The sequence below is a fragment of the Rhinopithecus roxellana genome, chromosome 9 (genome assembly GCF_007565055.1).
Source record: "Rhinopithecus roxellana isolate Shanxi Qingling chromosome 9, ASM756505v1, whole genome shotgun sequence".
Taxonomy (NCBI): Eukaryota; Metazoa; Chordata; class Mammalia; order Primates; family Cercopithecidae; genus Rhinopithecus; species Rhinopithecus roxellana.
Window position 1 is genome coordinate 143,483,763 of NC_044557.1, and position 24,501 is coordinate 143,508,263.

General features: G+C 44.1%; 2 protein-coding genes and 1 long non-coding RNA gene across 16 annotated transcripts in view; 1 reads left to right on the top strand and 2 right to left on the bottom strand.

Annotated features, from left to right (window-relative positions):
• Nucleotides 1-9,031, top strand: part of SH2D4A (SH2 domain containing 4A) — an 88,338-nt gene extending 79,307 nt beyond the window's left edge. For both annotated transcript variants that reach the window (XM_030937631.1, XM_030937632.1), the window contains 2 exons: nucleotides 6,108-6,331; nucleotides 7,321-9,031. In XM_030937631.1, coding sequence (XP_030793491.1) covers nucleotides 6,108-6,331; nucleotides 7,321-7,413 — 317 coding nt within the window. In that variant the 3' untranslated portion in view covers nucleotides 7,414-9,031. The remainder of the gene's footprint in view (nucleotides 1-6,107; nucleotides 6,332-7,320) is intronic.
• Nucleotides 1,300-19,564, bottom strand: LOC104662461. The gene is made up of 5 exons (XR_747987.2): nucleotides 19,393-19,564; nucleotides 19,064-19,152; nucleotides 14,607-14,775; nucleotides 4,727-4,852; nucleotides 1,300-2,774 (listed from the first exon to the last, which is right to left on the bottom strand). It is a non-coding gene; the product is annotated as an uncharacterized LOC104662461 (long non-coding RNA).
• Nucleotides 19,565-20,167: 603 nt separating this feature from the next.
• CSGALNACT1 (chondroitin sulfate N-acetylgalactosaminyltransferase 1) overlaps nucleotides 20,168-24,501 on the bottom strand; it is a 364,179-nt gene continuing 359,845 nt past the window's right edge. For all 13 annotated transcript variants that reach the window (XM_030937623.1, XM_030937624.1, XM_010363491.2 and 10 more), the window contains one exon: nucleotides 20,168-22,091. In XM_030937623.1, coding sequence (XP_030793483.1) covers nucleotides 21,802-22,091 — 290 coding nt within the window. In that variant the 3' untranslated portion in view covers nucleotides 20,168-21,801. The remainder of the gene's footprint in view (nucleotides 22,092-24,501) is intronic.

Sequence of the window (24,501 nt, forward strand, 5' to 3'; positions counted from 1 at the left end):
GCAGCAGGCTTCCTGCAAAAATGTCACTATGTTTGCCAGTAATGTGCAGAAAAGCCCATTGGCCCCAAGCTCTTACTTGGGTTTTTGCCAGTGATGCACTGGAGTCCTCATCCTGACACTATCACATGATGGCAGTGGCTGTGCCTGTGCCTAGGAGCCCCAAGCTTCCCACTATACATGCCCAGGACTAGACCCTTGTAGTTCCCTGTCATGCTCTTGGAGTCCTGAGGTTGCCTAAAGGGGCCTCAGTGGCAAGGGACAGGTACAGTGGGTGTGTGAGAACCTAAGAAGAGAGATTCTGTTTGGGGGGTTTCACCTGGAATTTTGAATAGAAAAGGGATTCTACTGTTTAATTTAGTATTTTAAAAGCCATGTGTTTGTCTTCAAACTTTTGTCATCACGTGCTTTAAAAAAAAAAAAAAAAAAAAAGCGTCTTGCTCTGTTACTCAGGTTGGAGTGCTGTGGTGTGATCACAATTCACTGCAGCGTTGACTATCTGGGCTCAGGTGATTCTCCCACCTCAGGCTCCTGAGCAGCTGGGAATGCAGGTGTGTGCCACCACACCCAGCTAATATTTTTTGTTGTTTTCTTTGTAGAGATGGGGTCTTGCCGTGTTGCCCAGGCTAGTGTCAAACTCCTGGTCTCAAGTGATCCTCCCACCTCAGCCTCCCAAAGAGCTGGGATTACAGGTGTGAGACAGGGCACCTGACCATGGCCATCACATGCCTTAATTTTTATTTCTGTACTATCACATGCTTTCTTGACAGTTTCTTCTGACACAGCCAGGTGATGCCACCTTACTTCTTTATGCCAAGGGAAACTAAGTAAGTAGTGGTGAAGAGCATGTCCCTGGGGCCACAGTGCCTGGCTTCAAATCTGGGTTCCCCCATTAATTGTGTGGCTTTAGGCAGTCACATGACTCTTTCCTTCTGTCCCTGATATGTATAATGCAGATCATGAGGGGTTGTTCCTGCCTTAGTATGTGCGTGTCATTTGTTGTTAATATTTGTAAAGCATGAAGAACTGTGTGGCACATAATAAGCTCTAGTGAATAAGTGTTAGCCATTTAAGATAATGAAGTGAGGATGAATAATGCTAATAGTTCTGATACTTGACTTATTAAGGAGCTTCTCAGTCCTCAGCAGCATGAATGCTAAGCTTAGAGTTTGGAAGAGTCAATGATGCACTATCCCCACATCAAGGCATACTGCACATACGTAACCAGTGAAAAATGCATCTTCTTTAGGTTGCCAAGGTGAGAAATGAACACCCCTTTGTGAAATAAAGACCCAGTTTATTTTCAGTTCATTCCATGAACATTCCATGAGCCTGGTGGGTTAAAAAGCAAAACCCTAGAATAGGAGACAAAAACCCTGCAAGTGTCATTTGCTAATCCTGCAAGCTTGGGTTACTTGCCTTTTCTGTGTTAATTTCCTCATCTATAAAATAGAGATGATGATAACATCAGCTCTGCTTTTTAGAGGAAACAACTCTAAAATGCAGTGGAAGCACACTGAACAGTGTGGTACGCCAGTGCAAGGCAGGTGTTCTGTCTGAGAGTGTGGTGACAGCATGTGCCCTGAGGTCAGCCAACCTGGGTCTAATCCCAGTGCTTCTCCTGATCTATCCGAATGACCTTAGGCAGGGTATGCAAGTTTTCTCATCCATTATTTGAGGATAATAACAGTATGTCTATGTAGGGTTGCTGTTGAGGATGAAAGGAAGTCATACAAACTTTATTTGGCTGTCTTTCATTTGATTTTTAAACACACATTTTCCAGACTCAGGACATTGTACAAATGTACCCAAATAATATTTAGACCTGGTGGCACTTCAGAGAAAGACGAAATGCATCTCTTGTCCCTGTAATCACAATTCTTAGACTAGAGGAAGTGGCTGCACCGAAGTGTCCCAGAGAAGGAAGTTTCTGACTTGATTATAAGACACAAGCATTCATTAAACCCTTTTCTGGCCATCTTCTAAGTGGCAGGTGCTGAGTGTGTAAAAATAAATAAGACGGAGTAGTTGACCTCGAGGAGTTCACAAGGAAGTCAGGGAGGGCAGGACAGTCATGGCAGAAAGTTCTGTGAATTCTTGGATAGAAGCGAAAACTAGCTGAGTACACAGATGAAGGTCAGTACAGGTGAGGCCCTGCATTGACCACTTGAGTGCTCACATGGAGGTGGCAGCAGGTGCGCAGCAGGAGAAACTGAGACTGACTGCCCAGGCTAGGATCAGGACGTGTCATGCTCTTGAGTTGAATCTTGCCGAGTGAGTAGGAGTTTTCCAGGAGGAAGCTGTGGAGAAAGATATCACTGAACCGCCTTGTGGGGCAGTCATTACCACTTGGATTTCCAACTGGAGTCTACTGGAGTTTGAGTTACTTTCAGGTTCTTGGGTCTGTTTACCCTCTCCTATGCAAAAAGTAGTTCCCTGGGGCCTTTCCTGGGCGAAGTTTTCATTCTAGAGTGGTTTAGAGCTACACTATCCAGTTAGGGTAGCCCCTAAACAAGTGGCTTTTGACATCTAAGTGAATCAGAAATAAGCCCTATTTCAGTCCTCAGTAGTACATGAGCAATATTTGCATTATCACACAGAGAGCGGAGTGGGACCTTCTCCAGCTGTGACGAACCCCTGTGCTGGTGCTCTCAGGAGTTTCAGTTCCTGCTCTGCCCCAGGCTCCTGAGGGCCAGACGCTGCCCATCAGACTTCACGCAGTGACATCTGCTTTCTTCTGGGCTGCCAGAGGTCTGCCAGTCCCGGCCTGGATTCAACTGTAAAACCAACAGTAAAACCAACAGACTGTTGCCTGAGTGAAAACCTGGTTCACTAAACTGATGGACTAAAATATTCCAACCTGGGCAACATGGCGAAACCCCATCTCTACAAAAATTTGCAGCAACATGGCGAAACCCCATCTCTACAAAATTTGCAGGGCACGGCAGCACGTGCCTGCAGTCCCATCTACCCAGGAGGTTGAGGCTGCAGTGAGCCATGATTGCGCCCCTGCACTCCAGCTTGGGCAACGGGGTTACACCCCATCTTAAAAAAAAAAAAAAATTTATCTCTTTTCACTAGCACAAACATCCTCCTAGGACCTCAGGTTTGGTTCTTTTAAGCTGTGTGGAGAGAGCAGGTCAGAGGGAAGCAGCACCAATGTCATGGCCTTTAGGGCTGGGGGGAAGACCCCTGCTTCAGAATTCTTAGAGTTGGGCAAAGGGCAACTCAGGGGATCAGTATCATAAGGTTGACTGAGGCCAGGTACGGTGGCTCACACCTGTCATCCCAGCACTTTGGGAGGCCGAGGTGGGCAGATCACTTGAGGCCAGGAGTTTGAGACCAGCCTGGCCAACATGGTGAAACCCTGTCTCTACTAAAAATACAAAAAATGAGCTGGGCATGGTAGTGGCTCCTGTAACCCCAACTACGCAGGAGGCTAAAGCATGAGAATCGCTTCAACCCAGGAGTCAGAGATTGCAGTGAGCAGAGATCGCACCACTGCACTGCAGCATGAGTGATTGTTTAAAAAAAAAGAAAACACTGATAGAGTCCTTAGTGATCAGTGTCTAACCTGGGATTTTGGTTTTGTGCTCAAGAATTCCCTATCCCAGCAGATAAACCTGACTGCTTGCCAGTAATCACAGCCAGGACACCCCAAATGCACATGCTGCCCCTGATGGATTCATGACAAATTGTACATTGACCTGTGTATTTAGCTGCACTAAGCCGGTTTGCTATTAAGGAATAGTAATCCTCTTACAAAGCAAAAAAAGCAAAGACAAACTACCTCTTGGATCATTCAAAGCCTAGTCTCCAGGGCACTTCCCTTTGGAACCTGCCCAATCCCATGGTGTACAAGGAGTCTCTGCTATGACCTGTGCTTTGCTACCAATACGTTTGATTGGGTCCTGGTGTCCCAGGAGATTAGATGGCACCAAGATCTGTGCGTAAGGCTTACAGGCTTTTGGAAAGTTTCAGTTACAGTAACTACGACCTCATCTTAAAAGGCATTTGACCTTAGTTAGCCCAGGTTTGGTGATAATTTTCCAGAATAGCTTTTATTTTAGGAATTCAGATTCATCTGAATAATTTCCAGATGTCATCAATTATAACATCTGCCCCATCTGTTGAAACAACCTGGAATTTCATAGTGAGCCATCAGTCTAGGAGGAGGGACAAATCTTTTTCCAGAATGCTGCTTCTCCTCCAATCGTGGCTTCTTGTTTCTGAAGGGGACTTTTCAGGGTCACTGAAAAGCATCCCTGGGTTTCGGAGACAGTCTCATACAGTGTCTTCAGAGATTTGCCATGTGCAGTCCCCACGTGGGCTGGTACCTGGTGCCTTGTTTCAATGGATGGTTTCATTTGTGATTTCTCAGTGGGACCAGGTATGCTTAGGAAGGGGAAATAGACACACAGAAGCAGCAGCCCATATCTGTGGAACTTAGATAGCCATGATTTGAGTACCTCATGTGGATAGTGGAGCATCTGAACCAAGAGGCTCCCTTAGTGTCCGTGGTGCCTGCAGTGACAGTGGGTCTGTCTCAGCGGGGAAGGGGTGAAAAAGCCAGTGGACACGATGGGTACAAGGCATGTGCATCAGTCATCTGCTGGGAATGAGTATAATAGAGCCACAGCCCCTAGGAGCAAGGCCCTGGTCTGTTTCAAGGACACTGACTATGTGCAAGTCGGGGAGACTGGCCTTTTCATCCACTCCCAGCTCTTACCTGGAGCTCACACTGGGTTGACCTTCATACACGGGGACTCTGCAGTGGGACACCTGGGGTCTATGTCCTTCCAAATAGGAAATGGGAGAAGAGGAGGCAGGAGAAGGGCTGGTTGGATGATCTTGGCTAGGAGAAAACAGACAATTTTTAAAATCCTCCTGTCATTCAAGGTCTGTTTATAGAAGAGAGAACAGAAATGGTTTTATTTTACTCTGGAGAGAGTTCACTTCCCAATTAAGTGTACTAACAAGACAAAAGGGCTCTGGGAGTCCATTGCCTTTTCCTAAGACGGTTCTGTTACTGTTTTGTTTTCCTAATAATAAGGTACTGAGTATCAACAGGGAGCCAACAAGGCAAGAGTTTTGTCTGCTGAAATGAAAAAGGGCACGCATAGAACGCTGTTCCTTCCTCCCAGATCACAGCTCACTGAATAATTCATTGACTTCCCCATCTTTCCAAGATGCGTTTCTGCACTTTCTATGAGCTTCACAGCATTATCTATTCATCGACGAATTATGATGGGAATAAAAAATTTGGAACATGAGTCACACCTCATGAGTTTGGACTAACTGGGGAAAAGGCTGGTCTGGAGTAAGAGTGTGAATTCATGATGTCTATATATAACTTCATATATGTATATGAAGACACACATATAGTTTTATTCCTTTAAATGCCATTGTAGTGTCATTCAGCAGTAGCTACATTTACAGAACTGAGTCTGACTTGGCTCTGTCACTAAATTGCTGTGCCTCCCACACCAGGGAATCTCAACTTCAGCACTACTGCTATTTGAGGCTGGATAATTCTTTGTCTCATAGGCTGTTTAGCAACATCCCTAGCCTCTACCCACTAGATGCTAGTGGCATCCTCCATCCATGACAACCAAAGGTGTCTCTCAGACACTGTCCTGGTTGAGAACCACTGTCCTAGACCAAGTCAAATCATGCCCCAAGCCATTGAGTCCTTGTTGGTAAACTGAGGTGGCCTAGGGAGAGTATCTTAAAATCCCCTCCCAGATCAAACATTCCCAGGATGACCATCAATGCATCCAGCTAGACCCTCATAAACTGTCTAACACCTGTGTGAAATGGGTGTATAAAGTGGAAATATGTTCCCCTTAAGGTTGACATTTAAGCTCTCATGTATACCTCTATACATGGTTTTTATACAGTTGGCCTCTGTAACCTATTCATGTCTAATTGGCAAATACCAGAAGAATATTCTGTATTCCTAAGAAGCCCAAAACAGACTTAAAATTGCTCTTTTTGTGTCTTACTTAAGTGTCACTGCCTCTCTATCCGTGCAACTGGATTTAACAGAGGAGAGTTTGGGAAAGGATTTGGCTGAAATACCTGCCTTTTTTTTTTTTGCTTTGCCACAGGAATTCTCACACTCAAGAAAGCAAATGAACTTCTTCTGAGCACAGGCGTGCCCGGCAGTTTTCTCATCCGAGTCAGTGAAAGGATCAAAGGCTATGCCCTGTCCCATCTGTCAGAGGACAGCTGTAAACATTTCCTCATCGATGCCTCTGCAGACTCCTACAGCTTCCTGGGCGTGGACCAGCTGCAGCATGCCACCCTGGCGGATTTGGTGGAATATCACAAGGTGAAGCAATATATAAACTTAATTTGCCTTCTGAGTTATTGTCCTGTAGCAGCTCTAATAATGAATGACAATTACAAGGAAAAGGACTGAGACAAGTACGTGGGGTGGGGGCGGGGAGGGTTGTCTTTGGTAATTGTTCCTGATAATCAGGATTGTTAATTGCGTTTCATTTATCTTAGAACCTAGTTCTTCCTTAAATACTCAGGGAACCCCACTGGGGCAAAGAATACAGGAAATGCTAAAGAAAAGAAAAAATAAAAGCTGTATCCACATGGGGGACAGCAGTCCCCAACCTTCCTGGAAGACAATTTCTCCATGGACTAGGGGTTGGGGGATGGTTTCAGGATGATGTGAGCACATTACATTTATTGTGCATTTTATTTCTATTATTACATTGTTATATATAATGAAATAATAATACTGTTCAACAAAAGGTAGAATCAGTGGGAGCCCCGAGCTTGTCGTCCTGCAACTAGACGGTCCCATTTGGAGGTGATGGGAGACAGTGACAGATCATCAGGCATTAGATTTTCATAAGGAGCACACAACCTAGATCCCTCGCATGCACAGTTCACAATAAGATTTGCGTCCTATGAGAATCTAATGCTGCCACTGATCTGACAGGAGGTGGAGCTCAGGCGGTAATGTGAACGACAGGCAGCAGATGTAAATCCAGATGAAGCTTCACTCCACTGTTCACCTCCTGCTATACAGCCCAGTTCCTAACAGGCCACAGACTGGTACTGGTCCATGGCCCTGAGGTTGGGGACCCCTGACCTATGAGAACAGTCTTAAGTTAGAATTCAAGCCCTGGAGGGAAACAGAGTACCTGGCCACATGTGGATAAGAAAAATATCTCTTAAGATGATCATAAACCATGAAAGCTTCGTGTAAATCCTGGGTAGGCAGCTAGTGATATCCTCTGAGGAAGTAGGAAGAGCATGTGGTTGCTACTCACACTGTTTGACCCTGTGCCTTGTGATTGACAGGAGGAACCCATCACTTCCCTGGGAAAGGAGCTCCTCCTCTATCCCTGTGGTCAGCAGGACCAGCTGCCTGACTACCTGGAGCTGTTTGAGTGACAGCCTCCATCAGGGTCATCCTACAGCCTCCAACTGGGCTTCCCCCTGGACAAACGCCACTGCAACATTTATGTGTGAAGCCAAAAGCACCCTGCAGCAGAGCCAATACTGATCAACTGAAAGCGTCCATGGAATCCTCATTGACACCTCTCTTCTGCACAAATACTGGAATTCAATGTCAAGAGAAAATGACCTCTGCTCATATTCACTCCAAAAGTAAAGGGAGAAGAGTCTCAATCTCAGCAAGCGTCTGTCATGAAGGGTATGACCTTAATGATGTACATAAAACAAATGAAGAAATGGAAACCTTTTAGAAATTAAGGTGTACTTGAAAACCAGTATCTTTGTGAAGTATCATATGACCCCTGTACTCCCTCTGTATCATCTCAGGAGGTTTCAGGGGCCTATTGATATCAAGTTTCAGGCTGGCTTTGGAATGCTGGCCAAAAAAAAAAAAAAAAAAAACATTTCCTGGCTGAGATGATGCTTAAAACACACCTCACTTACTGTACATGTTGGAACCAGGATATGAGAGACATAGAAAAACAGAAGTCATGAATGTAAATGGAATGAGAAGTTTTAAAACATAGGATGAGCGGCTTAACATGCATAAAAATACAGATGGACCTGCAGGAGAGTGAGCACACGTCACTGAGTTTGTTTTCTTGTTCTGGAGAAGGGGGCCAGGGCTTGCCTGGCCTCCCCTGGCTCTAGAGTGCACCAAAAGAATAAAGCATCTGCACATGTAATTTTTTTTTATCAGTAGTGCATACACCAGAACAGAATAAGCAGGCTGTTTGGATGCTACTTGTGGTTGAATTGTGTTCCCCCAAAATATATAGTGAAGTCTTAACCCCCATCCCCGTGAATGTGACCTGGTTTGGAAATAGGGTCTTTGCAGATATAGTCAAGTTACGATGAGGTCACACTGGATTAGGGTGGACCCTAAATCCAATGACTGACATCCTCAGGAGAAGAGAGAGGTTTGATAATAGAGACAAATGCAGTGGGAAGACGACCAGGGGACAAGAGGCAGGTTGGAGTGATGCAGCCAGAAGGGACACCAAGATCGCTGGCCACCAACAGAAGCCAGGAGAGCGGCATGGGACAGGTTCCCACCAAGCCTTAGGAGGAAGCATGGCCCTGACTTCGGAATTCCAGACTCCAGAACCAGGAGAATAAATTTCTGTTGTTTTAAGCTGCTTAGTTCATGCTGTTTGTCACAGTTCATGCTGTTTGTTACTATAGCACCACAAAGCTAATACAGTCGTTTATGTAATTACATCACGTGACACACAGGACTGACCCATTAGTTGCTGCCCAGTCCACCATTTTCATAATGAAGTAGAAATGGTAGGTAAAGAAAACATTCCAGCCAGTTCTGTTCAGCCCTGGAACACGTATCTGTCCCGTCAGGAATCTTATGCCCTGCTGCACCCCTCCACCCACCTTGGTCCACTCCCAGTCAGGGGAATGGCCTCTGGACAGGGACTGAGGTGGCTCTGAGCCACTGGAGATCATTTTTCTGGGAGGATGGAAATTGGCTAGGACCTCTGGCCTAACTCTGTAGGTCAACACTCTTTACATTGCCTTTTAATAAAAGCAGAATGATACAGCAGTGTGGTTATGAGCTTGTTGGTTGCATCCAGCACTGACTGACTGTAAAATGTAGCCAGAGAAGGGGATGGTTGGCGTGTGTGTTCTAATGAGAAAGATGATCATGCTTATTTTTAGAGACAGGGTCTTGCTCTGACACCCTGGCTGGAGTGCAGTAGTGCGATCACAGCTCACTTCAGCCTCAAACTCCTGGCCTCAAGTGATCCTCCTGCCTCAACCTCCCAAAGTGCTAGGATTACAGATGTGAGATACTATCCCAGGTAGAGCTAGCTTTGAAACACAGATCATTGTTTAACTCTTTCTTGAAATGTTCCATGTGGTTTATATTGTTAAACTATTGTAAGGATCCATCTCTTTTTTGTTTCTATTATTCAACAATCATGGCATTATTGAGAAACTTCTCATCTCTTCCCACCATTTTCTATGTAACCTTGGACAGGACGTTTTATCTCTGAGCCTCAGTTTTTGCTTCTGAACAACAAAATATGATTTAACTGGGTGATCTTTATTATTTTCATGCAGTTCTGAAATTTTAAGGTTCCGGTGCTTCTCACTGGAATGAATGGAAAGTACCCCTTTGTCACTAATAATTAGGAAGACGTAAGATTCTAGTACCGGACGGGTGCAGTGGCTCACGCCTGCAGTCCCAGCACTTTGGGAGGCCAAAGTGGGTGGATCATGAGGTCAGCAGTTCAAGACCAGCCTGGCCAACATGCTGAAACCCCCGTCTCTACTCAAAATACAGAAATTAGCCAGGGACGGTAGCGTGTACCTGTAATCTCAGCTACTCAAGGAGGCTGAGGCAGGATAATTGCTTGAATCTGGGAGGCAAAATTGCAGTAAGCAGAGATTAGGCCATTGTACTCCAGCCTGGGCTACAGAGCAAGACTCTGTGTTAGGGGAAAAAAAAAAATCTAGTACCCTCCTGTGCCTACAGTTATCTTGTAGGAAATAAGTGTGCCCATATCCAGCTATAACTACACAAAGCAACATCCTACTAAAGGAAGATTTAGAAAACAGGAAGTCGCCCAACTGAAGTAACCCATTACTACAAAGGGGAGCAGATGTGGGTTCCGGACTAGTTTATCCTATTGGTTGCTGACAGAATAATAATACACTGTCAGTGTTGGATGATATGATGGCATGAATGATAGTTGAAATTCGAAATTCTTAGGGAAGGAGAATGGTTTATAGATTTCAGAAACTGATTTCAACTGAATGAGATTCTGGAGGCCTGAACTGTCATCCGAGCTATGCTGTGGTCTCAGTCCTGCCTACATCTACCCTGAGTTATGGTCTAAGGTGAAGATGTCCAAACTCTGATCTTGGTCTCCTCCTGTTGCCTCCGCAAACCCAGCTCCTTGACCTGCCTACGCAAAGTTTCTGGGTCTAGGAATGCTGGCCTCATGTTACTGTCCTGGTTCTCAAGCCTAGGGCCTCGGGTCTGCGTACCCTGACTCACTGGGCCTGTGCCCAAATGCTACTCCCTGCCCATCTAGATTCTTCTCTCCCAAAATTCTGGAATCTCCCTCCCACAGTCATGTAAGATTTTCTGGCTGCCACCATATTGCCAGAAGCTCACAGACCCATCAGGTCACCTGCAAGGACTCTGCTTCTGGCCTCCTGCCCTACCCTGCTGTAGTAGGATGCACAAGGAAGGTCGCTTGGCCCTCAGTGTTACCAGCAGTGCTAGCTAGACAGTCTCAAGAAGTGTTTTCTGGTCAGGCATGGTGCCTCATGCCTGTAATCCCAGCACTTTGGGAGGCCAAGGCAGGTGGATCACAAGGTCAGGAAATTGAGACCATCCTGGCCAACACGGCAAAACTCAGTCTCTACTAAAAAAAAAAAAAGTGCTTTCTGGCTCAAAGCTTACCCTAAAAAGTGAGAAAATACAGGGTAAGTTAGGAAAAAAAAGATCAGAGAAGTCAGGTCACCAAAAATACCTCTGGGACATTTCCACCCAAAATTGCCTATCTGAGCTAATGCTTTGGAATTAAGCATCCTTTGCTAATATGACATGAAATCTGCTTTTAGATTAAAAAAAGAAAAATTTATGGCTTCAAGTTTTGCAATTGCCATCTTTTTTAAAGGCAGTTTTCTTAATGCATTGGAGTCCAAACATGTTTTATGGCCCACACATACAGATTTTCAGGCTCCTGCTATTTGGTGACAGAGAAGACACAAATGCATGTGTTATGCATGGCTATGTTTCCATGGGACCTCTTTGCTTTCATATTTATCCAGAACGTGGTAAATGCTTTCCTTTCAGGCTGCAATTCACAGGGTTTGTTTTGTTTTGTTTTAGAACATACGTTTTCTACAACTGTATCTTTAAATAATCTGTTTGAATTTAGCTTTTCCCTTCCTTGGGAATAGCTATAAATGTTTGATTTTTCTTTGCTTTTGATGTGGTATTCTCACCCCCATTGTTTTCATCTCTCCCTTCTCTTCTGTTGTATTTTAGGAGAGCTCTTGCATCGGTCCTTTCCCCATCAGAGATTAAATTTTCTGCAATGTTAATTCTGCACTGCACTGCCTCCAGGTGGATTTTAGTACCACTTTCACATTTCCAGCTACTTCTCATCCTACCTTCTCTTCCTGTGCAGGGATCTTTAGACTTCCCACTGCTTCCCCAGACTGACAATTGTCAGGAAGCTTAAATGATAAAAGTACCCTGTTCTAATTGTGGCAAAAACACATTATTTGATAATCAGGCTGCTCAATATGGTAGAGAGCAGGCCCAGCAGGTTTGGGGTGGGGTCCTGGCTATACCATAACTAACCGTGTGGAGTCGTTAAAGAACAATAACTAAGCCTGTCTGAGCTTCAGTTTCATCTCTCAGACAGGTGTTACTCAAGTCACCTGGGTTCTGAAGATTAGGAAAGAAATATGTTAAATATCTGGCATACACAAAGCTCTCCATGGGCCCAGCATGGTGGCTTACACCTGAAATCCCAGCTCCTTGGGAAGCTGAGGCAGGAAGATCGCTTGAGCCCAGGATTTTGAGACCAGTCTGACCCACATAGTGAGACCCCATCTCTACAAAAAAATACCAAAATTAGCCAGGTGTGACTGGCATGTGCCTGGAGTCCCAGCTACTTAGGAGGCTGAAGTCAGAGGATCACTTGAGCCCAACAGTTCGAGGCTGCACTGAGCTATGATGGTATCACTGCACTCCAGCCTGGGTGACAGAGTGAGACCCTTTCTTTACAAAATAAAATAAAGAGAGAAAACAAAGCCAGCTCTCCATGAATAGTAATTGGGTAATTGCCTTTTCCTTTTCCTAGTGAATTATGAGTCCAACAAAACCAGGATCCTTGCACTGCAGCCTTCCCCTTTGTCAACTCAGTTTATGCGACCACTGGGCTGTTTATCCCCCACCCTTGTTTCCTAGAATTTCTGGGATGAATTTTAAGAAGGAAGAGGAAACTTCTGAAGAGTAAGGGATTTAATGACCATCCACACAATACATTCATTTGCCAGTTGACCTGCAGAGAATCGGCTCACTTGGTCTGGATCTGAAGTGGCACAGAGGGGCTTTTTCTAATGTCTGATTTTGACAATCCCCAAATTAGCAGTAACCAGTTTTTACCCACAAATCAGCCATTGTCCAACTGGCTCTGTTGCCTCGTGATTCCTGATGACAAATCCCCAAGTATTTGCCTCCCATTTCGACCAGGAGACATTACAAACCCAGCTCCCTTTGAGATGAACTCTGCCTGTCTCCCAGCTAGGTCAGGCAATGCCAAGCAAACTCCCCCACATTCTGTTTTTCTCAGTCTAAATTAGCTTTGGTCTTTCTTCAATTGGAAGGATGTTTCTTGTTGAAATCTTCCCACCAATGAAGTCGAGATCCTGGGAGCCCTGCATGGGCCTGCACCTCAATAACCAAACAGAATGGCAAATGCCTTGCCCTCCAGGGGTGCCCTCCCAATGGTGTGCCAGCGCTCGAGAAAAGCTTTGCAACCAAGCCGCTCCCTGCTGCTTCCGACAGCCCCCCATGCCAAGGCTGTGATTTTCATGTAGCTTCATTTGAGGCTGATAAAGAGCAAGTTATGTAAATAAGCTTTCCCTTCAGCCATTCTTTGAACTTAATTTGGGTGTTTTTCTGGTTTTTCATTGACTTATTTAATCCATTTCAAATGGGCTTTAATATCTAAGCAGGCCAGATGATGTTTACTGTTGTCGTTTTTGAAACCCTGGAGTGACAGAGTGAGTTGGCAGTGGGGGTAGAAGCTTCGGGAATCACAATGGAGGTGGAGGAAGTGGCCTGGCATGGCTGCACTTCATTCCAAGCTCAAGTATCTGACTCAGGTTGATGAAGAATAAATCCAGTTCACCAGACATCCCACCCAAGCTGAAGGTCGTTCGATTAGTCCCGGACAGAGGCTGCCATGGATGGCCCTCACTGAGTCCCTGGGGCAACTGTGGAGGCTGGAGAAAGGTCTTGAAGGAGCACAGCCCTACTTCTCTCCCCAGAGCAATGCCCGCCCTTCCCAGACTGCCTTCCCCAAGGCAGCCCTGCCCTGCCCTGCCCCTCCTCCCCTACGGTTCTGTCCACCTTCTTGCTAGAATAGCAGACAAGGCCAGACACAGCCGAGGAGCCACTGGGGGTGACTGTTCCAGAGGGCACGTTCAAAGGATCAGTAATGCACAGTTTGAAAGGCACCTCTGCTGACAGGAAAGAACATATTCTGTGTGTTGAAAAAAACTACCATCAAAACCCCCCAACCAACTGGCACCATCCGCATAGTTTTTGGCAGCAACAGCAAAGCACTGAGCCCTGCCAGGAGAAACAGCTTTGAGTTAAAATATAAAGCTAATCAGAATATGGATCACACAAAGCTGCCAGTCATTTTATGTGTATGGGGAGTAAAACATCCCTGCCCTGCTAAGAAACTGCCCAAGGTCATTATCTCTAATCAGCAATTCTCACAAACAGTATCAAGTCTTTTCTTAAAAAAGCAAGTATTCCCACCTGCTGTCCCCTCCTACTCAAATCATTTTTTTTCTTTCTTTTTTCTTTCTTTCTTTTTTTTTTTTTTTTTGAGACAGAGTCTCACTCTGTCACCCAGGCTAGAGTGAAGTGGTATGATCTCAGCTCACAGCAATGTCCGCCACCTGGGTTTCAAGTAGTTCTCTGCCTCAGCCTCCTGAGTAGCTGGGATTACAGGCGCCCACCACCAAGCCTAGCTAACTCTTTTGTATTTTTAGTAGAGACAGGGTTTCACCATCTTGGCCAGGCTGGTCTTGAACTCCTTACCTCATGATCCACCTGCCTCGGCCTCCCAAAGTGCTGGGATTACAGGCGTGACCCCCGTGCCAGGCCATCACTCTTTCAATGTAACATGTCGGAATCCTGAATGAGAGCCAGATTCCAGGGCTTTGATCCCATATGGAGTCCTAACACTGCCTGTCATTGCAGAGTGGCTGGAGGGCTTGGTCAGATGCCTTAGCTGTTCCTAGATCCCTGTGTTAGCAAGCTTTCTTTCCTTGTTAGGTGCTTTCTCAGGTGGAACTAGAGAGCAGAGAAATGGTAGAAAACTGAGAATCAAAAACAACAGGCTGGGACTTACCACTAGGCCAAAGCTCATTCCTGCAGACCTTCCAATCCATCTGGAGCTGGCCATGTGACGGACGGGTCACGGTCAGGGACAATGACGGTCATATCAGTCTGAAGCTGGCTACTCACTGGTTGGATCTCTGGGCAAGTTCTTCAACGTTTCTGATCCTCATTCTCTGCACCTGGAAAATGAAAGGAATGATATTATCTAGCTGAGAAGGTTGGGGTAATGAACGTAAGGTTCCTAGCTATGCTCCTGACTTCAAAACCCTGTAAAGCCTCCCAGCTGCCTAGGAGGGTATCAACTCCATATTACTGAGTGTGGAACGTAAGGTAGAAATTACCCATTGAATTTTACACTCCTAGTAACCCTTCTCCTTCAGATAAATTAACTTTTCAGAATGACAAAAAGAACAACAGTATACATGATGGCTTCATAATCTTTACTGTATTGCCTGTAATAGCCATCTGATTATATCCAAGCAGCACTAGGCATACCAAGAAGCTTAACAGACACTGCCAGATACACAACTGTATGTGAGGAACTGTGTGTTGAATGCTAATAACTAAACACCTACCGTGTGCCTGATGCATCCTAAGTGCTTCATACATAGGAACCCATTTAATCTTTAAAACAATTGCATGATATACAAGGGAGTGAATCCATCACGCTCAACGAGGAGATCAAGGTACGAAGACATCTAGCGACTCCTTTAAATTAAAGATCCTGTAAATTGCAAGAGAAATAACTGGAATCTGAACCCAGGTTGTTTGGCTGGAAAAACCATGATGTCAACTACTCTACTGAGCTGAACCTTGATTATATGAAATTAGATAAGAGGATTTTTCCTGAAACAAAAACTTTAGTAAAATTAGATTCTGGGTAGCTATTTTCCTAGGCCTGATCTTCGTCACTGATGTGGAAAGGGGCAGTCAACCACATTTACAAATACAAAGAGGGGCTAGGAAGTAGATGACTGCAGAAAAAAGAGCCCAGGGAACCCAGGTATGTCACTTGGAGGCAATGATGTGTTGATATAATATTTAACAATGGGCCAGGCCTAGGGGTGGTGAGGATGGCTGATTGGCAGCATTTGCCAATTGCCAGATTCCATAGTGTAAATACTCCCACCATGGTGTATTTCAAACTACCAGCCGGTCAACACGGAGTGAGGACTGGGAAGAAACGCTCAAAACTGGCTCCCACAAGGCCGTACCAGTACGCCACTGCCTGAAGGAGACCCCCAGTGTATTAGAGAGTCCAGCTCAGTAAGATAACCTGTGCTGGTCACTGGGCAATTTACGGATAGGAACAGAGAGAGCATGCAGAGCTGGAAGGGGCCTTAGGCAAGCCAAAGACTCACTGCTTCCTCAGCAGCATCCTTGAGAACGTGCAATGTGACTGGGTTCTTGAAACCACTGTTCTGGTACAGCTTTCCTTTGCTAAGTTCAAATTCCAGCCTCCTAATTCTAATGCTTTCGTGGGACCTTCTACAATCCTTCTTTTCTATATGTCTTGGGCAGGCAATGGGGGTATTGTTCTCCAGCATGTTGCTAAAGAGGGCCTCTACCCTTTGATAAAACTGTTCTACCTAAAAAAAAAAAAAAAAAAAAAAAAAAAAAAGAGAATTTTAGACCAATATCCCTGATGAACATTGATGCAAAAATTCTCAATAAAATACTGCCAAACTGGATTCAGCAGCACATCAAAAAGCTTATCCACCATGATCAAGTGGGCTTCATCCCTGGGATGCAAGGCTGGTTCAACATTCACAAATCAATAAACGTAATCCAGCATATAAACAGAACCAAAGACAAGAACCACATGATTGTCTCAATAGATGCAGAAAAGGCTTTTGACAACATCCAACAGCCCTTCATGCTAAAAACGCTCAATAAATTCGGTATTGATGGAACGTACCTCAAAATAATAAGAGCTATTTATGACAAACCCACAGCTAATATCATACTGAATGGGAAAAAACTGGAAAAATTCCCTTTGAAAACTGGCACAAGACAGGGATGCCCTCTCTCACCACTCCTATTCAACATAGTGTTGGAAGTTCTGGCTAGGGCAATCAGGCAAGAGAAAGAAATCAAGGGTATCCAGTTAGGAAAAGAAGAAGTCAAATTGTCCCTGTTTGCAGATGACATGATTGTATATTTAGAAAACCCCATCGTCTCAGCCCAAAATCTCCTTAAGCTGATAAGCAACTTCAGCAAAGTCTCAGGATACAAAATTAATGTGCAAAAATCACAAGCATTCTTATACACCAGTAACAGACAAGCAGAGAGCCAAATCAGGAATGAACTTCCATTCACAATTGCTTCAAAGAGAATAAAATACCTAGGAATCCAGCTTACAAGGGATGTAAAGGACCTCTTCAAGGAGAACTACAAACCACTGCTCAGTGAAATAAAAGAGGATACAAACAAATGGAAGAACATACCATGCTCATGGATAGGAAGAATCAATATCGTGAAAATGGCCATACTCCCCAAGGTTATTTATAGATTCAATGCCATCCCCATCAAGCTACCAATGAGTTTCTTCACAGAATTGGAAAAAACTGCTTTAAAGTTCATATGGAACCAAAAAAGAGCCCGCATTGCCAAGGCAATCCTAAGTCAAAAGGACAAAGCTGGAGGCGTCACGCTACCTGACTTCAAACTATACTACAAGGCTACAGTAACCAAAACAGCATGGTACTGGTACCAAAACAGAGCTATAGACCAATGGAACAGAACAGAGTCCTCAGAAATAATACCGCACATCTACAGCCATCTGATCTTTGACAAACCTGAGAGAAACAAGAAATGGGGAAAGGATTCCCTATTTAATAAATGGTGCTGGGAAAATTGGCTAGCCATAAGTAGAAAGCTGAAACTGGATCCTTTCCTTACCCCTTATACGAAGATTAATTCAAGATGGATTAGAGACTTAAATGTCAGACCTAATACCATAAAAACCCTAGAAGAAAATCTAGGTAGTACCATTCATGACATAGGCATGGGCAAGGACTTCATGTCTAAAACACCAAAAGCAACGGCAGCAAAAGCAAAAATTGACAAATGGGATCTAATTAAACTAAAGAGCTTTTGCACAGCAAAAGAAACTACCATCAGAGTGAACAGGCAACCTACAGAATGGGAGAAAATTTTTGCAACCTACTCATCTGACAAAGGGCTAATATCCAGAATCTACAAAGAACTCAAACAAATATACGAGAAAAAAACAAACAACCCCATCAAAAAGTGGGGAAAGGATATGAACAGACATTTCTCAAAAGAAGATATTCATACAGCCAACAGACACATGAAAAAATGCTCATCATCACTCGCCATCAGAGAAATGCAAATCAAAACCACAATGAGATACCATCTCACACCAGTTAGAATGGCAATCATTAAGAAGTCAGGAAACAACAGGTGTTGGAGAGGATGTGGAGAAATAGGAACACTTTTACACTGTTGGTGGGATTGTAAACTAGTTCAACCATTATGGAAAACAGTATGGCAATTCCTCAAGGATCTAGAACTAGATGTACCATATGACCCAGCCATCCCACTACTGGGTATATACCCAAAGGATTATAAATTATTCCACTACAAAGACACATGTACACGTATGTTTATTGCGGCACTATTCACAATAGCAAAGACTTGGAATCAACCCAAATGTCCATCTGTGACAGACTGGATTAAGAAAATGTGGCACATATACACCATGGAATACTATGCAGCCATAAAAAAGGATGAGTTTGCGTCCTTTGTAGGGACATGGATGCAGCTGGAAACCATCATTCTTAGCAAACTATCACAAGAAGAGAAAACCAAACACCGCATGTTCTCACTCATAGGTGGGAACTGAACAATGAGATCACTTGGACTCGGGAAGGGGAACATCACGCACTGGGGCCTATCATGGGGAGGGGGGAGGGGGGAGGAGGGAGGGGTTGCATTGGGGAGTTATACATGATATAAATGATGAATTGATGGGTGCTGATGAGTTGATGGGTGCAGCACACCAACATGGCATAAGTATACATATGTAACAAACCTGCACGTTATGCACATGTACCCTAGAACTTAAAGTATAATAAAAAATAAAAAATAAAAAAAAAAAAACTGTTCTACCTGAATAAGCTTTAAAAAATAAATACCATAGTTTAATATTATGCTGTTCCGTCTCCTCATCAGCTACTCTCTGCAACTTTAAAAAACCCCATTCGTAACCACACAGCCATAAAAAAGAACAAAATAATGTCTTTTGCAGCAACATGGATGGAACCGGAGACTATTATCCTAAACAAATTAACACAAGAACAGAAACCCAAACACTGTATGTTTTCACTTCTAAGTGGGAGCTAAATGATAAGCACCCATGAACACAAAGAAGGGGACAAAAGACACCATGGGCTTACTTGAAGGTGGACTGTGGGAGGAGGGTGGGCAGTGAAAAATACGTACCGCGCTTATTACCTGGGCGACCAAAGAATCTGCACACCAGACCCCCGCAACACACATTTTACCATGTAGCACATCTGCACAGGAACCTCCTACAAAGTTGGAAAGGAAAAAAATCTTCACCACTGTCTTGGGCATCTGTGATATGCAATTTAAACAAGTACAAAAGTGGCTGATGAGCCCACAGAGTGCGGCCTGGATGCGGCCACCTGTGAGACACCTAGACCCACCCAGTTCCACAGTCAGAACATTGGATTGCCACCGCCAGCCTTGTTAGAAATGCATCCTTCTGACACGGGGAGGATATGGGCAAGAGCGTGCAGGTCACTCACCACAAATCCAGCAGAACCATGGCAGAGACAGGCCAAACACATGTCCTGAAGTCACTAGTATCATCAAAGCATATGAAAAAAAATAAATATTTTTGAGACCAGGTCCCACCCTTACCCAGGCTGGAGTGCAGTGGTGCAATCAGGGCTCACTGCAGCCTCAACCTCCTGGACTCAAGTGATCCTCCCACCTCAGCCTCTTGAGCATCTGGGACTACAGGTGTGCACCACACCTACTTTTGTATTTTTTTTCTAGAGACAGGGTCTCACTATGTTGCCCAGGCTGGTCTCAGACTCCCAGGCTCAAGTAATCCTCCCACCTTGGCCTCCCAAAGTGCTGGGATTACAGGCATTAACCACAGTACCCAGCCACACATGATGATATTAAGCAGAGTTGAAAGGGGCCTTGGAAATCATTTCTCAATTTCCTCTAATGAAAACAGACCAGTTAATGTATAAATAATTCAAGTTTTTCATTATGGTTCTCTTCTCCCTCTAGCCCAGTGATCCTTAACCACGGGTGATTTCCCCTCAAAGGACTTTTGAGCATGACTGGAGACAATCTGGTTGTCAAAACTGGGTAGGAGACGCTCCTGGCCTCTAGTGGGTATAGGTTAGGGATGTGGTTAAACATCCCACAGGATAGAAGACAGCCCCCCACAGCAAAGAGTTATCTTGTCTAACATGTCAGTAGTACCAAGGCTGAGAAACCCTGGTCCATGCACAATACACTGTTTCCGAAAATGAAACAAAATGACATTCTTACCCCACAAAGCAGTCATATCCACAAATCATATTTTATTAGCTGTGCGATACCACCTTCCATTCATGGCCTGTGTTTTAATTAAATTGTATGAACTACCGGTACAAATCAATACAATGCATTTTTAACACACCAACAGCTTGAATGTTCTTGAAGCTTTTAAACAATGAGTTTACTGTGGGCAAACAGAAGGCAAGGACTCAAATAGATAATTAGCTCATGCATCTGGTGCTGGCTAATAATTTTCACATGAATGTAGAAACCACTCTGTGAACTGTATTTATTTTCAAAAAATAGTTTGAAACGGTAATAAAATGCAATTTTCAGAAGCATCTTGGTGATCGAGTAGAACTGCTTAATTTAAAAAATAATTAAGTTACTTCCACCTGGCTTGGGGTGGATGAACATGTAGCAAAAACTTCCATCCCACTAGATTCTGGCAGATGGATTGATCTTTCACAAAAATATATATATATATATATATATATATATGTATTTTCTCCATTTCTTCTTATGGAATCAGAAGCCAGGAGGAGCACCCTGCTTTGAAAAGAGATTGTTTGGTTCACACTGGTATACTTTGGTTTATTTAAACAGGTAAGAAAGCGGTCCCCACTTCTGAGGGGAAAGTGTGGTTTCTGACTTTTAGTTACATCACAATATCACCAGTCTGAATGCGTTTCCTTTTCTGTAAAGCATAAAGTGTCATTTTGCTTTCCTCCAGTGTTCAGTTGCTCCTCTTCAAAAACACTCTTCAGATAAAGTAACTGTATGTCTGTATCAGTACAAACCATTCCTTCCCTCTGTCTCCAGGCCTGACACTTAGTGCCTGACTGAATCAGCATCTGGCATGTCCTTAGATACGGGATCAGTTTGATGCTTTGAACTGGAAGTTCTCAAACTGCATCTAAAAGTATCTTCTTTAAAAATATAAAAATGTAGGCTAACTTGTGCTCTCTTGTAAGGCTTGCAAAGTGGTAATTAAATAAGCAGACTAACTCACAAGCAAAAAAAAAAAAAAGTGTATTTTTAAATAAAAGAAACAAATGGAGACAGTTAAAAGGACAACCAAAAAGATAAGCAGATTATTTTTGGTTAATCTTGGGGAAAAAAATAACATGATATTTACGGTTTCTTTTCTGGTCCATTTGATTTTGCTTAATGTACTCATTAGGATCGTAATAAGCATATCTCCTCTTTTGCCTTCTGATATTTTAGCACTGCTAGAAACAAGAGCCCTGCTGATAGGCTCATTCATATGAGGAGAAATATGCTTGCCTTTCATGCTAATGAACTTTTTATAAAACTGCTCTTAAATCATGAATATTTCAGTGAGCACACAAAACAATAGGTCTCAGTTTGTTGTAAACACCATCAAAACCTCCACACCATTAGGCTTATAATCTCACAAGCATTCTGCCTTTGTCAGACACTTCGCAGGGTGCTGCTGGGCTAGTTTTGCAGGCAAAGTGGAGATTTTGATTTCTGTTGTAAAAAGCCAAACAGAGAGAAATCGGAGGCTCTCTCGTCTCTGACCCACGGGTCCAGTTCTTTTGTCGTCCTTTATAGAAGTCTTTTCTTTGTTGCAGCCACTTTCAGTAACTGCAAAAGGAAAGAGAAAGTGTCTCCCACCATCCATCTCTGGGAGTTCATGTTTTTTTGCTACTTGTCTTCTGTTTCTGTTTGCGAAGGTGAGCCTCTATCTCGTGCCTGAACACCAGCATGCCCAGCTGGCCGTGGGACGCCTCGTTCATGGCCTTGGACTGCATGCACATCTTGTACTGCTCAGGGGACAGCTCGTCCACGCAGCGCTTCTCATGCCAGAGGTGGAAGAGTCCTCGCACGGGCGTCCGCACCACTATGAGGTTGCTGTGGAGATATTTGCGATAAAGGTGCACATCCTCTCCGCCCCAGCCTTTGATGTCCAGATCAAACCCACCTGTCGGGAGAGAACACACTGTTCAATCACACCGCACTGGTCTGTTTTGCTTCTCTGAGTTGCAACAAGCACAAACGTTTCATTAAGACATGACTGGGGGGATGCATGCTTCACCACCACCCCCTCCAAGTTATGAGAGTGTCCACCTGGGTCAGAGGCCCTGGGAATTTCCCAACAAAGAAGGCTTTCATGGCGGACAGCACCAACTTCTTGAGATGACAGGACCTCCAACAAAATTCCAAGCGTTTGCCTGCACTCGAGAGTTATCAGCCATGCTCATGAATAGCCCCAACCTTGTGGTTAATAGGTACAAAAATAAGATCTAGTATTCGGTAGCACAATAAGATGACTTATTATGATTATGAATTAGCTATTGTTAACAATGTATTGTATATTTAAAAATAACGAGAAGAGGTATAAATATGATAAATATTTGAGATGATGGGTACCTCCAATGGCCCTGATGTGATGATTACACGTTGTATGCCTGTATCAAAATGTTGCACATACCCCATAAATACTATTATGTACCTAAAACAATTAAAAATAGAGGTTTTGTTTAAAAAAAAAAAAAAAAAAAAGAGCTTCTACAGCATCCCCACTTCTCAGCTTGGAACCTCTGAATGCAAATTCTTGTGCTTCTGTTAAGATGTGGCCTTCTCCTGCCATCGCAAACAGAAAAGAGACGAGGGGCTTGCAGTGCGATAGAGTGTAAGAGGGTCTCAGCATGAAGAAGTCACATCCCACCAAAGCACTATTCATTTCATAGGCTGAAGGGGTCCGGAAAAGCCGCATGGGATTCCATCATAGGCTGGTGAAATCAGTCATCTTAAAGGGACTGGCCTCACAGTCAGTCCTGAAGTTCTACTCAAAGAAAAATCTCATGTCACTATGTAATGAACTCTTTCATAAAGCCAGTAATGGTCTGCTGAAGTCTCGCTTCCGTAAATTGAGATGCCTCACACCTTTTCTTAACCTAAACCCCACCAGGTCCCAAATGGAACCAATGAAGCCCTGGCCTCTTTTGGTCCTTGTTCCCTCCTCACCTACAAGGATGGACTTCATTCTCATGAGAAACAGTGAAGTCATTCTCAACACCTTTTCTCAGACCTTCTCCTGCAGCTTTGGTTCCTGCACACCCCAAGCTGTGCTGCCCTGATCAAGGCCATCACTGGAACCCCAAAGGGGGCTCAGGCCCAGGGAAGCTTACAACCAAACCACCCACGGGCTGTGTGTCCAAGTGACTGTGACCCCTCCATGGTGGGCAAGCAAAGAACAGTATGTGATTATGAATCAGCCGTCCAGAATTCGTGTCCTGGTTCCCTTAGAAGCCGCCATTTAACCTCTCTTGATTTTTGGTTCTTTATGCTTAAATGAAGGCAGGTGTCATAACAAATTAAGACAAATAAAGGTGGTGCCTGGTTAACCGCAATTGATTTATTATCATCGTTATTATAACTTTATCAATACGAGGTGCACAAGTAAACTTGAAAGTAAGTCAAAAACTGCAAAGCATAGAGTCTAACTGTGACTCAAAGTTCCTGAGGTCATGGCAATGGCTTACTGAGAATGGCACCCTTCTCAGCCTGCTGTGCCCACTTTTAGCTACATCTGTCTTCAGGAGAATCCAGTATATTCTAAATCCAAATTTGATAAATATATGCATCAACACAAAATAATCTTTCCCTATGCAAAGAGCAAGGAAACAGAATTTCTTGAAATGAAAATCTTCACAAAAATGTTTATTTTGAGATAGAGTCTCACTCTGTCGCCCAGGCTGGAGTACAGTAGCACGATCTCAGCTTACTGCAATCTCCACCGCCTGGGTTCAAGCAATTCTCCTGTCTCAGCCTCCCGAGTAGCTGAGACTACAGGCATGCACCACCATGCCCAGCTAACTTTTGTCTTTTTTTTTTTTTTTTTTTTTTTTTTTGAGATGGAGTCTCGCTCTGTTACCCAGGCTGGAATGCAGTGGCACGATCTTCGTCCACTGCAACCTCTGCCTCCCGGGTTCAAGAGATTCTTCTGCCTCAGCCTTCTGAGTAGTTGGGACTACAGGCACCTGCCACCACACCTGGCTAATTTTTGTATTTTTAGTAGAAATGGGGTTTCACCATATTGGCCAGGCTGGTCTCGAACTCCTGACCTCATGATTCACCCACCTCAGCCTCTCATAGTGCTGGGATTACAGGCCTGAGCCACCATATTCAGCCTAGAAAAAATTTTAAATGTCCATTTTGGAAAGCTGATTTGCACATAACCATTTAGGAATATATCTCTCAGAGATGTCCAGGAACGCCTGCTGTTAGTTGCTGAGTGTCTGCAGGGCACCCACCACTCAGACCAGCATCCCGGTTGCTCTGTTCCTTCCAACAAGACTTGACTTCAACTTTTTTTTTTTTTTTTTTTT